Genomic DNA, 14,753 nt, shown 5'->3' with positions numbered 1-14,753 from the left:
TGTTGTTTTATAAGTGTTATTGACATGGAAATCATCATCATGATAAAAGTGGTAGCAAGCAAAAGAATTATTGAAATAAAAATTACAGAACTAGTAGAGACTGCTTACCAAAGAATTTCAGAATGACAGAAAATGTACTTTAATTTTTCATTGTGGTAATACTTTAATCTGTCTGACAGTAGAATAAAGTGCATCACACATTTGACATTTGATGTGACGTGACTACAAACAGAGGAAGTAGTCACTTCCAGATTCAGGTCATTTCGGCTTCACGGTACTCACAAAAACTACTAAGGAGTTTAAGTCTTTGGCACTGCAAGCTTGCTAGTTCAGACCTCAGAACTGTTAGCAAAACATGGGTGGGGAATGAGAAATGTTGGCCTCTCTTAAGATGGCCCGTATCCAGGCAATTAAACTCTTCCTCGTTAATGAAGCTGCTTACTGGCAACTGTATGAATGATGTCATACTGAGCAGCTCTGAGTGTAAATTTGTGGAACTATAAATGTGACGCATTTGCTAAAAAAAAAGTAGTACTTATTCAAATGTTGCTTATATATCATTTGGCTGATGTATTCCCTCTACCTCTTACGTAGGAGGTGTTGAGCCCATTGCAGAAGTGGCTGGTGACGGGGAGGAGCTGGAAGTTCCACAGGAGGCGACCAAGTTCATCAAGAAGAAACAGCCATCTAAGAAAGTCAAGAAAGGTAGAAGCACAAACTCCTCCATTACTCCTCATCTTTGTACTCCTTACTAAGGAGTACTACTATACTGTCATGTTTTCTCCTTCCCTTCTTTGTGTCTTTATTTGGAGCTGAATACTCTCCAGCTCTCAGACTCGTCAGTGGCTGTGCTTCACCTTTTCACATTTCCAACCGACCCGTGTCAAAATGCATCACTCCAGCAGTACATCCGCAGCATTGCTCCCAGCTTGCCACTAAATCCCGACCAGAGCCCTGACACTGATATCTGTTCACTGTCTGTCACACTGTTGTAATCCACCCCTATTTTCCCTCACGGCATAGTGCTCTGTCTCATCTGTTATTTGTACATACCACTTTGACTGCCGTTGGCTCATGGTCTGCAGAATCAGCATGGTTTGGATTTTAATCGGTGCCAAAAGATGAAATCAAACAATAAATGTGGTTCTGCAGATGCAGCATGGATGTTCACAGTGTTTCTGAATGTTTAGCTTTGTTGATTGTTTTTCCCACAATACTATCCTGCACTGTTTTTCTAGCTGTGACTTCTGCTATATGAGCGAAGTCTCACTTTGATGGGCATCGCCAAATCCTAGCTGGCCTTGCCCTCAGCAAATGGTACCAACTCAAAATGTCCCCACATTACTGAATCGCTAAGATCAGGCAAAATGGGTTTATGTCTGTGGAAACAAAATTACAAACTCAAAATGTAGTTGGGAACAGTGTCTATGGACTGCCAGGTTGTGAGTCCTTTTTTTTTTTTTAAAAGGGGACACCAGATTACAGTCCTTAGCCTACCCATGAAATATGCCAAGATGAACCCTGTGGGAGCTTTGCTTCCAGCAGCTTTCCTTAACTATGGCAGCATCCTGGTCATGAAACAGTGGGCCTGCTCTTTACCCTTGCTAAAATACTGGAGGCGTCATGAGAGTTTGCCCATCCAGTCTACATGTGTTTTGTTGCCCCGGAGAAAACTGTGTGCTTTGTGATATCTTGTGGGAGGTACTGCAGTAATATGGGATGCCAGGGCTGATGTTATGAGCCAATTGGTCAACAGTGTCTATTATAAACAGTGAGTGTGTTCATGTCGTATTTGGCTTAATCAAGGTTGTGCCTTTTCACTTGTTTGTGATTTTCACGGACAAAATCTAAAGGTGGAGCCTTTAGATAGGTGGAGCCAGGGGTTGGAGAGTTTGGTGGCTTCTTGCTGATGATGTTGTTCTGTTGGCTTCATCAGACTTTGACCTCCAGTGTACGTGTGAAGCACTTAGGATGAAAGTCTGAGGCCATGGTACTCTCTAACCAGTAGATTGCCCCCTTTATTTTGTTCCTCATTTACCAGTCCATCTACATTCCAATCCTCACATATAGTCATGAGCTCTGACTATTTAATTAAATTCAATATATAGCGGCAATTCATAACAGAAGTTATCTCAAAATGTCCCCACATTACTGAATCGAGACCAAAAGAATGAGATTACGGATTAAATGGGTCTCCTTCACAGGGTGCCGGAACTCACCCTCAGAGACAGAGTGAGGAGCTCAGACATCTGGTAGGATCTCAGAGTATATCGACCACTACTTTACACTGAAAGTTGATGTGGTTTGGGCATCTGGTCAAGATGCCTTCTGGGCACTTTCCTGTTGAGGTATGCTGGGTGTGCCCAACTGTGAGGATACTTCAGGGCAAACCCAGAAAACCCTGGAAAGATTACATAGATTACCCTCAGGAGGCTGAGGGATGTGGCTAGAGTAAAGGACATCTGGGCTACCTTGTTTAGCCTGCTGCTACTGTACTAAGACCAGATAAGCAATGGAAAGGTGGATGTTTACTTACTGTTGGGTTTGTATTTACTTCCATTATCTTCCAAGATGTACGGTAAACCTGCAATAACGACAAGGGAGGTTTTCACTTTTTTGTTCCTATATACATGATGAATAATTCTTTCAATACACATGTTGATAACATTGTAAAAAAAAATCCATAATGCCCTTTAAGACACTCCTCACTGCTGTCCTCTGTGCTTTGTATTTGACAGCTTTAGCTTTCGTAGCCATAATTACAGTGAATAACATCCTTTTTATTATCACAGTGTTATTGCTTTAGACAATGTCTTCCGGCGTTGTGAGAGAAGATCTGTGAGTGTCTCTGGCGTTGCTGGCCTACTGTTGCCAGGTCTACACTCACTGTTTCTCTGTTTGGGGAGTTGGACCACGCTCTCATCCTCTACTCAGTGTCTGCTGTCTCTCCTTCTCACTCTCTTCTCTTTATGTTTTCATCCATCTGGTTCTGCTCTTAGTTTGTCCTTCTTACCATCTGTCTGATAGAGACATAGCAGATCAGAAGAGGAGTTATCTGGTCGTTTAGCAGAACTGTCTTATTCTGTTTATTTTCCTAATCAACCTGATCAAGTAGATTGACACCTCATTCTGCCCCGTTTTGTTTTTGTTATCCCATTTAGTTACTAAGTTGATTAGTTTAATCTGAGATACGATAAGCAGATCACTCTAAACACACACACACACTTCTTACAACAATATCTCAATGACCTACGCACACATTCAACAAACACATATTGTTTCCTGGCTCCTGGCCCTGTCTCACACACACACACACACACACACACACACACACACACACACACACACACACACACACACACACACACACACACACACACACACACACACACACACACAGTCTCCTGCCAGAAAAAGGCTTCTGGTTTGCATTGAGGACAAATCCGTGTTTTATGACAGTTTGTCTTTCCTAAAGCGGGGCGGACAGATTCGCTTTGATGGGCTCTACTTTCGTTAGTGTGTGTGCATGTGTGTGTGCGTTCACGCGTGTGGTTAATCCAGTCAGGCGTCGCCACTAATGAGAAGGGGAGGTGTGGGAGACACAGAGAGGGCGACAGTGGGATCATTATATATACAAGGCAGGAATTATACCACGGCCAAACGTCCAGTGCCGTGGATGCCCCAGAATGTGGCCGTATTGCCCCTTCTACAATGAACTGGCCGTTGTGCGGATTTCCTCATTTAAAACTACATGCGACGCAGAAAATAAACTCATATTTCCTAGTTTTAAAGTTTGCCAAGATATTGCTGCATAGTGTCAGCTAACTACAAACGTGCATAGTTTATAACTTGTTGTGAGATCTGACGGGGTGCTATTTTTTCAGCGCGATGCCACGAAAGGAGCGCACATATGGTATTTTTCCCCCGATTATGCTAACGTTACATTGTGAACAACAAATCAGTGTTGAAATCATAAAAATAAACAAAATAAACTCAGCTGTCAACAAACCCCTTTTCTTACCATCTGTGCATTTATCTATCCAGCACCAAACTGGGTATTTACTTTGGTAATGGCCGAAAAAACTCCTCAAATACCATCACACACACACGATAGATGGTAAATTGACAGTGTTATGAGTGTGTGTTTATTTCAGCGTGTATCTGATCCTTCAATCAGCACGTATTTTAGTGAGAAATCGTAATTTTTGGAAGGGTTCACATCTCATCCCCACAGTCTTCTCTCACTAAAATAGCGCAGCTAACCAACAGAGCCTGGTAGCGAGTTGAGTCATTTAATGTGGATCGATCACATCATGGCCAATACCTGATAAAAAGTCTGTTTTATCTCAGTAAGACTACACATGTTGCATTTGTAGCAGCATTAAGCTCATTACAAATACAATGTTAGCTCTATATAAGAAAGGTGCATCAGTTGGTCACTTTACATAGAAATCCAACATAACTGTCATTTAATGTGTTATTATAAGAGGTTTATTATGTTTCTATCGAATGATCCTGGGCTTAATATCAAAATGGAGATTTACTTCTCTGTCTTTCTGTCTTACACACACATACACACACATATGTCACTCTTACTTTTCAGTTCCACCCTCCAGACATGATCATGACATGAAAAAAAGCAAAAGGAAAATGATCCCTAATTAGTATTGTTTGTCATGGAAACCTCCAGAGCAAGTCTGTGGTTTGCACTTAAAAACGAGAGGAGGAAGGAGGGGATAGCATCATGTCCAGACTTGTCCTGTAGCTACCACTCCTCCTCCTCCTCAGACAGAATGACACCGAGAGAAAACAACAGCGGTAACTTGCAAAGCCTTTTCAAATAATAATGCGAGTGTTTATCCAACCCTGCAGTGAAATTCTCTTTTCCCTCTGGAGCTTGTCGGTATTGCTCAAGGACACTTCAGCTGGGAGGATGTTTCCCAGTTTAACGGCTTGACTCAGTAGGACAGCACGTCACATAAATCACTATAACGTGCTTCAGTTTGTTCACAAAAAAATGTCGGTATGATGCATAAGCAGCTTGATGAATGCTGGTATGATGCATAAGCAGCTTGCATAAGCAGGGATTCAGACCAAAAACATTGGTTGTTTTAACGCAGGAGGGTGTGTTGGTGGGGGCGTGTTGTTTAAGGTACTGGTGAGATAATCAAATACAATCTAAGACGTCCAGTTGGAGCAACAGAATAATGCATTTAAAGGCTTATAAGATGGCAAAACACTGCACAGCGGTTTGTAATACTCACAGACAAGATTATACAGCTCTGGACAGTTATCACAGCAGCAACTATTTTATCTTTCATCACACCGTTCGTGAGGTACACAGAAGAAATACTGCGTTCACGTTACAAAGTAATCTACCGGGAATGTGCATTTGCAGGTATTTGATTGCGCATTGAACTCGTGCATTGCAGTAAAAGTTGAGCCAGGTTCAACTTTTTTGCTGGGCGACCCTGCACTGTTTACCCTGAGCCCTCTGTGTTGGCACCCCTACTGTGCTGACGGAATGACATTGAAATGAATAATAGGGCTGAACGCGGCCTTATCTCCATCGCCATCAGTGCATTTTGATGATGATGACAATTATGATACTACTTGTTTTTGTTACTGATGGCAATATTAGATTTTTATGATTTTTCAAGCAATTCATTTGATAGATTAGCCAAAAACGGACATTCCTGTCTGGTTATTTTATCCAATAACAAGTTTACAATTTATGTTTCTGAAAATGTATTCTAACAAAATATACAGTATATTAATATCACAGTATAAAATTACATACACACCCCGGTCATGCCAAGGCATTGGTGGTGCTCTGGCCACAGTTTGAATCTGGCCAGAGACATACAGTAGAGTGTTTCTGTCTAATGGTGGCAAAATGCCAAAAAAGCCTTTGGATGTCGTGGGCAGCTCCCATAACTCCTAGCAATCCCATAAAACCAGGGAACAAGGTGGTAGAGAACAAATCAGTTCAAAGCTCTTATTTTTCAGACAACGACACACACGCATGCACCTTCCGCCTACCTGTCTGTGACTTAAAAGTAATTAGGCGCCATGCCAAACTCCACACACCACACACACATACACACACAGACCTTTCTGTTAGAGTGCATGGCCGCCAGAAAGCACATTTGGTCGACTTGAAAGGCATCAAAAGCCGTCTGAGAGTGGGACAGAGAGAGAGAGAGAGAGAGAGAGAAAGAGAGGGGGATGAGTGGAGCGCACTCTCGCTCTCTCTCCAGCTTGAAAAGGAGGGATGAAAGAGAGATGAAAGGGAGAGTGTCTTCCTTCTCCTCTTTCCTGGCTGGCGCTGCATCCCTTTTTGTTGTTCTGCTCCTCCCCTACAGCCCACCTGGGATCACAGACAGTATCCAGAGTACACACACACACACACACACACACACACACTGGATGTAGACACACACGCACACCCAGGAAAGTGCAGGTCCACATGCAATTTCTTACATACAAACCAGTAACGCACATACATACAAATACATACAAACACAGCTAGAACACACTCTGTCTCACACACACACACACACACACTTACCAGTCCCTAATGTTAGAGGAGGCTGAGACTACTGAGCTAAATTTAAACTCTAACATTGAGTCTTGCCCTCTTCCCTTCGATCTTGTCTGTGAGTCAGAGTAGAGAAGTCATCAGGTCCAGGGTCAGTCTGCGGTCAGTGGTCTCACTGAGCCACATTATGTACCAACGCAGCCACTACAGCTTTATGCTAACAGCAATTGGCCAATAGCATTGACCCAGGTCCTCTGTTATTCAGCCGCACCTCATGCATATTAGCATCAAACAGTCATTAGCATTGCCTATTGTGTTTCTGCATCAGCCAGTATTGCAACTTGCACATATTAGCAATTACCATTATCTATTAGCCATTGCCCATTAGTAATGTCCTTTGTGTATTAGCATGAGCTTTATCCATTAGGTATTGAATCTAAATAAAAGCTGTTATCCGTTATTGACAAAATCTATAACTATCTAAAATAAAAGAGCATGTGAGTCAGAGAGGGGTTTTTAAGCTTTATGATGGTCAGTCATTCTGTAAAACCACCCCGCCTCAGAGGAGCTGCCAAGCAAGCTGAAAGAATATTAGTCTGGGACACAGACCAAATAGTCCCATAAACAAGGCTGGATTACCAACCAGGCCTTTTTGATTGTTTGTCAGTTGGTTTGTGGTTATTTAATGAATTTAATTTAATTAGTCAGATAACCCAGCCATGCCTAGGTACTATGAATCCCTAAAAACTAAATCAGTAACTAAAAGTACCTTTTGTGCATTCCTGTTTGTTTTTTCACCGCATTTTAAGAACTGTAAAAAATTATCAAAAGGTCTGATGATGGAGTATTGATATGCAATTTTTGCATATGACAAAACACAGCATGGAGACAACAGAAACAGCAGTACTGTTGTAAGTTACTGTTGAAAGACTGATGTCTTAATGGATGCTGCAGAGGAGGCAGGCCCTTGTAGCAAGGGAGCCTGAAAACATGGGGGGTTTTTGGACATTTATTTCTGGAAATTTACTACAGGCGTTTTGTTTTAGAGCTGAAATGATTAGTGAGTTCATCAACTAGTCAATGGTCACCCTGGACTCATTATGAGGCCAATTTTTTTTTACTGTTTTTTGACGTTTTACTATAAAAAAAAATGAATCGATAACGAAATAATCCTCAGTTGCAGCCATAATTTGTTTCTAACGTCAGTAAACATTACAAGAAATATCCACCCCTTGGCTTATAGTGATATTAGTGATAACAAGTGCTCGAATGAAAGCTGTAGACATGTTGCAACAGCCTCGAGGTTTGTGACTAATCAGACACATCTGCCCCTGGGCCATTAAGAAGTATTACTCCCAGAAATGGTATTTTGGGACTTCCTCAATTTTGCCAATCAAAAAGTCAAATTATGAGGTAATAAATATCAGCAAAAATACCATCTGCCCACAGGCAGCTTTGAGTCTACTGGTGTCAGCTCTCAGGAAGTTCATTTTAATTAGTTTCATGTTAGTTTAAATTCTTACATCTACACTTTGATATATGTAACGTGCAGTCACATGAATCTGTAGAAACATACCTATCCACTCCATCCTCCATTGTTATCAGCAGCAGAATGACGGTGCACAGGTAATGAAACTTGTGACTTAGTGAGAGTCAGTGTTCAGAGGCTGGAGGAGACTTGTACTAACATGGCTGAATTACACAGTCCTGCTGTGTCAGTCTGTCTGTCAGATTACAGAAACACAGTGAGCAGAGCTATCAGCTTACTGTCACATACTGTGGCTGCTATTCGCATCCAGCTTCTGCACACACACACACACAGCGGGCAGGTTTCCTCATCCTGAACAGGATCCTTCGGGCCATGGCCAGAATTTCTGACCCATGGATCTCTGTTCTAGATATGTGTGTGTGTGTGTGTGTGTGTGTGTGTTGATGTGTGTGACAGATAGAGGTCTCTCTATTCCCAGCTCACCCCCCGTGAATAAAAACACAGACAGAAAATGAACCCTTGTTTAGCCATTGCCACACACACACAGACTTTCTGAGGCTAAGTGTCCTTGCAGATGGAAAGTAAAATATGTACCTCATGAAACTATGTTGTATGTGTGTGGTGTGTTTGCTGGAAATTAAGTGTGTGCGTGTGTAAATGTAAATGGTGTTTATGGTGTGTAAATGTAGGTGTGGTCATTAAAGAAGATACTAGCATAAACCTGCAGGCTGTTGGAAGAGTCTGTGTGTGTGTGTGTGTGTGTGTGCGTGTGTGTGTTAAAATCTGAGAGGATACACAGCAGTTCCTCTATTAAACACTTCTGTTTCCTCTCTCTTTCCTAATGCAAATTAAGGTTGACAGTGTTCCCATATCCTACCAGTACATCCAGTAACACAGCTCACTGGCTAAACTTTGTTGGGATGATCTCTTATTGATTTCCTTTTTATTCTACTTATTACTTAAATTTTACAATTTGGTCATATTTGTATCTGCAGAGTGACTTTAGCTGAGTGCAACAATAGAATACGCTTCCCCTGCTACATCACCAGTTTTACAAATAAGTAGCAAGGAGGTCGAAGGTTAGATCATGATAATATAAGACTATAGTTAATATAAGTGCACGCTACCATGACTTAAAATCTAATTACATTGATGATTTGGCATTGTAACTGATCTTTTAACAAGTCAACTTGTGGATCAGGACTTACAAGAAATCTCTTGCCTCAAAATTCAGCAGGGGGTTGGTTCTGGTAATTTGGGTGGGAAAAATGCTCCAATTCTATGTTACTAGATTTGGTTGCATGTTGGAGTGCCACAAGAGTTTGTATTTTTGCCTCATCGGGGGGTTACATGGCATTTAAATTGGTGTGGTGTGTTCACCAAATTACAGCTGGTTTTCAAGCGCGTGTCCCCCAAGTCAAACATGTTAAATGTGTGTTCTCAAAATAAAACTGCTTGCTTTTCTTATTTCAACTTCTCACGTGTATGCTTCTCGAGTCCAGCTGGGTGTCGAGCGTGAGCTCCACACATGCAAATGTTTGTCAACCACCCCAAATCCAAGTCAATCATCATCATCGACTGTGAGGTCCTGGCATCTAACTGTGCCTCAAGTGCACGTTTCCTAAATCCAACTGCTCATTAAAAGTTCTTCCTAAATCCAACTGGACATCAATATGAGTTCCTTGAAATCCAACCGTTTGTCAAGTGTGTGCTCACCAAATCCAACTCATCACCACCTGCATGTTTTCTAAATCCATGTCTTCATCAAGTGTGTTCAAAAAACAAAAATAATCAGCCAATGGCAGCTTTAAATTGTGTTATCTTTTCACACATTCTTTTACATTCTTGGACAAGAAATTAGGCTGTAGCTAGGATTTTAATGATTTTGACTAGCCAAAAAAGGCTGTAAAATGTTCTTGTAATTTTATTAACTATATTTTCTACCAACCATATCTCCCTATATGATGATCTACTGTCTTAAAGCCCTTTCGACACTTACAGAAATGTAGTTTTGTTGGAGAAATATTAAATCCATTTATTTTAATTAAATTACTTTTTGTCTAAATAGTTCAATTTAAAGATATTTAGTATAAAAACAGACTCAGAAAAGCCTTAAAAAGCCACTGTGTGTAAACTGTGTGTTATCGTAGCATGTAAACCCCCTCAGTTTGTTAAGACCCCCAAATTCACAGAAACAATACTGAGGACATGACTTCAGTGTCCTCAAGCCAACAACAGAAGAAAGAGGAACTCCCCTGAATTTTTTGGAGTGGGAATGGAAGATCATCTCACCATCACTCTGACCTCCTGACTGCTTTTAATCTCTGGGCTTGTAGCTTGTCAACAACATTTTTAGGTAGCAACATTTGCTCTTGTACCAGCACTCCAAAGTTTGTGCGTGCCAACAAAATCCCCACTGTATGGCTATCACGCCATCTCCGGAGCTATTTGTTGGCCCTAGCTGTGTTGACGGAGCGCTCATGAGATGTTTGGCTGTTTAATGTGTGTGTAATGTTCCGCTAATGTCTCTGCAACCGCATTATCTGATCAGCTATTCTTGGCCAGAGGCTAATGCTCGTGGTGATTACAGATAGAGATGAGGACAATGTTCCAAATATTGTTGCCTGGTCGGGTACCAGGGTGGAGTAACGCTTATGGACTTGTGGCACGCTGTAACGGAAAGTTCAGGGGTTTTACAGCCGTTAAGTCCTGTCAGTGACCTTGTGTTGGAATAGCTCACTCATTGTAATTTATCTTAGATACATTTAGTAGTAAAATACTGTAGAACGTCATGAGGAATCTTAATGTGCCAATTGTATTATTACGTACTGATAATGATGTATTATCCAGGTGTTTGTCATTTTTGAAGAGTTTTTATTTGATTAATTTGTAACAAGAATGCAAGGCCAAGTGCTCAATCACTTTCCCATGCAGTAAATCCAGGGAATCTTAAGATGGTCTTGAAAATTTAAAAAAAAAGGTCAAGAATTAACCTCCATGCTGGAATTACAAATGTTTATAATAGGGGTTTATAATCTATTTCTTCATTCAGACCCGGATATACTATGGCATAAAATTAGAAAATCCAGTAGGCTTCCCTCTGCATTAGGTGTTTTAATCAGTGAACCATCTCTGATGGACTTTCTACTCCTTAACCCTCAAAAGACTATCACTGAATGCATGATATTGAGCAAAGTGTCGAGCCATAGGAAAATCTAGATTTAATGGCGTATTTGTGTAAACTCACTCTCTTTCACACGTCTCTTAGTACATCCAAAGTAGAAACATTGCATTTTTTCGCATCTTTGAAGATTTGATGGAGCAAGTCATTGCAGCAGCGAGAATGTTGAGTTACTTGAAGGACAAGGAGGCGATATTTGAACTGGAATAACAGCAGCTACTATGGGAAAAATATATCAACTGTTTATTAAGCCAGTATGACGCAACAGGGAGTTTCATGGAAGCAATCTAATGAATCAAAGGCGTGTTGATAAGTTCTTTAAATTATGGCTAAGAGAGAATGGCAGAGGGAGAGGAGAGGGAGGGACAAAAAAGGAATGATATTTAGGGAAGAGAGGGGGAGGGAAAGAGATGCAGAGAAAGGAGAAGCAGGAACTATTCTGGCTACGATAACCATCAACAAACCAGACAGTCTTTCAGAGGTGGAAACCCAGATGTGTGTGTGTGTGTGTCCCCTCAGGTCATGTAACATGTGGTAAGGAGGCAGTGTTTTTGCAGTAGTGTCCATTCAGGCTCTGGATCCTGAGGGAACCTTCCAGAAGGAATGAACGCTCTTCCTCTGGGAGGCACATGTAGGAAGTGCAGCTTCCAGCGGGGAGGAACCGGCCTTCTCACCCCCTGCTGCTTTTCACATTAGACCACAGTAGCTATGTTATGGGATAAAACCGTTAATCTAATGTATTTTATGGGAGATACCAGTTCTGTTAATATATTTCATGGGTCAATTCAGTTATACAAGGTTTGGACCCCATAACTTTGAACAAAAAGTGCATTTGATATTTTAATATCCTGTGAAAAGAGATGTTTGACTGTCAGAATAATATAGTGGCAAAGCTTGCACTCTTAAATTCCAATAATTATTGAAGCAGCTTGTTCATAAAAGAACTGTGAGTGTATTGCACCCAAACATAAACATGATGATACCTAATCATTTTTTAGATGTTTTGAGACATCCGGTGTATCTCATTCTAGCATATTCATTTACTTTGTTGAAAGAACATTGATGAATTAAGTGTTTGGTACATTTCTGCACCAAGGTACATTACACATGCCACTTTTGTAACACCCAAATCTGGTTAAATATTTTAAAGTTATAATCCATGAAATGTTCCTTATCTATATATTTTCCTTTATCTCAGCCCATGGTTTGTTTGGCTGCACTATAAATAGATACAGCTGTTGCTCTTATTACCACCAGTAACCGCAGTTGTCACCAGATCAACCAGGACTGAAAATTTGAGGACAATGACTTTAAGTGCATAGCTGGAGGATTTATATTTCAACAAGTTACCACAATATCAAAGTATTCTGTTATGAGATGAAAATGCCTTACAAGATGGCATCGATACAAGGTAGAGTTAATAAGAATCTTTTCAAATATCTGTGGTTTAGCATTATGGTAACTAGCATTTAACTATACTTACAGTACATTACAAACAATACATTCATACATGATAATAGCATGTAATTATGTTCAAATATTGTTACCTAAACTAAATATTTCCCCTTTAAGCTCACATAAGGCTTACACCATTAGCATTTCAACATTATGTTAGAAAAGGGTTATGCTTGTTCAAGTAAAACAACCGACATGTTTGTTAGGTAACTGTGACCTGATACATTAACGTCTTGAAAGCTGGAAACTGAAAGTTAATCTAATGCATACACACTATAAAAGCTAATGGTTAGGCTAATGCACTCCAACATAATAGTGGAGAGACTCACAGAATCACCTTTTGTGGTAGCTAGCGGTTAGGCTAATGCATTCCAACATTACAGTGTTCAGAGGTCGGGCTTGTGCATTTAGCCTTTGTGATGGTTAGCAGTTAGGCTAATGCATTCCAACATCAAGGTCGCTAGTGGTTCGCCTAATCCGCTTTTAAATGGTTTCAAAACTTTTAAACTGGTTTAGCTGGACTTCATTTGACTTGCCATGCACTGGAAGCAACCACAGAACAGAACAGGCTGTTTAGTAAAATAAGCTAAATCAACCATTCTGTTAGTAAAGTAAATGTTCTGCATTTTTTACAAAACAACTTTCTTAATTTTGAGTGAATGGCAACCAAAGCACACTTCATCTGTTGCTCTTTACTCCAGTATTTGTTTCTGTGTTTGTTCTTTGCTCTCTTTCTTGCTGACACTCCCTTGAAAGCTTGAAGAAACTTAAGTTAATGATAAATGAAATAACACTCACATTTATAGTTCTCATCAAGTGATATATCTCTTTGGTGAGAGCGTAACATGTAAATTAGTGCAAAACAATTGTCTGTTGTTATCTAATAGTAACACATGTATAGACAGATCTCCATACAGATTTACATAATTTCATAGAATAATTTCATGTCATCTTTTATATAAGTTTAATTTATTGAGTTTGGTTTTTGGCCGAATGGTTATGAAACTATTTAACAGGGAAATTCTACAGGAATTCAGAACATGTAATTACAAATAAAAATGTAGAGAAGGAAGTAAAAACAGAAAAAAGCTGGTCAAAAATATGCTTACAAACGAAAACCGCATATCACTCAGTTTGAAGGCTCTGCTCTCCTCGTACAGACAATCTAACAGAGATGAGGTTTGCCGTTTTGGGGGCATTCAGGGGCTGTTTTGCTATGTAATAAAAGCCCCCCTTTGTTGCCCCATTCCCCTTGAATCCCCTCTCCCTCCACTCCTTCCCCCATTTTTTTAACAAGAGACCTTTAATTTGCCGAGAAGGAAGCAATGAATTGTAGAGTATACTTTTCCACGGGAGGCCTGGGAAGTGTAGGCCTCTTTTTCTGTCTCTCTCTCCTTGTCACATGCAAAACCCAATAGGTAACACATGTGGGACTGTGTTCCTTTCTCCTATTCGCTCTCTCTCTCTCTCTCTCTCTCTCTCTCTCTCTCTCTCTCTCTCTCTCTCTCTCTTTCTCACTTTCATACAAACAAAATACAAGAATCAAGGACAGGATACACAAATAATCTATCTGATCTTTATGTTAATCGAAGGCAATCAATGATATTATTTATTGATCCTTTTTTTATATCGGAATCAGAAATACTTTATTGATCCCCGAGGGGAAACTCTTTTGTTACAGCAGCTCGCCTTTACGTCAGTGCACACAGGAATAGAAGTTCTAAGCAAAAAATATAATACACTATAATACAGGTGAGAAAATAAATTAAGTGGGTATAACTATAAAATTAAAATAAGTGTGAAGTACAAAGTGGGTTTACCGGTTGATGATGATAATAATACGGTATAAAGTAATAGTGCATGAACTGCCAAGTTAAATGTAGCTTATTAAGATTATAACGAGACGGAGGATATTGCACAGCAGTAACAGAGGTATGAATAATTATCAATAAATAGGGAATTTTAAACTGAAAAGAGTATATTGCACAGCAGTATTAATACAGAATATTGCACAATTATGTCAAATATTGCAGAGATGTTAATGATCAATGTCCAGTTTAATGACTTAGGGTCATACAGACTGACAC

The 14,753-nt window shown here is 40.2% G+C and overlaps 1 protein-coding gene and 1 long non-coding RNA gene across 3 annotated transcripts in view; one reads left to right on the top strand and one right to left on the bottom strand.

Moving 5' to 3' along the window:
• Positions 1-14,753, top strand: part of bbs9 (Bardet-Biedl syndrome 9) — a 176,697-nt gene that overhangs the window by 115,381 nt on the left and 46,563 nt on the right. For both annotated transcript variants that reach the window (XM_044209474.1, XM_044209476.1), the window contains one exon: positions 595-705. In XM_044209474.1, coding sequence (XP_044065409.1) covers positions 595-705 — 111 coding nt within the window. The remainder of the gene's footprint in view (positions 1-594; positions 706-14,753) is intronic.
• Positions 550-4,792, bottom strand: LOC122882279. The gene is made up of 4 exons (XR_006379322.1): positions 4,597-4,792; positions 2,888-3,020; positions 2,537-2,584; positions 550-687 (listed from the first exon to the last, which is right to left on the bottom strand). It is a non-coding gene; the product is annotated as an uncharacterized LOC122882279 (long non-coding RNA).

This window comes from Siniperca chuatsi, linkage group LG9 (assembly GCF_020085105.1).
Source record: "Siniperca chuatsi isolate FFG_IHB_CAS linkage group LG9, ASM2008510v1, whole genome shotgun sequence".
In the NCBI taxonomy this organism is placed as follows: Eukaryota; Metazoa; Chordata; class Actinopteri; order Centrarchiformes; family Sinipercidae; genus Siniperca; species Siniperca chuatsi.
The sequence above is the reverse complement of the archived record's forward strand: the minus strand, read 5'-3'. Positions and strand labels throughout refer to the sequence as shown.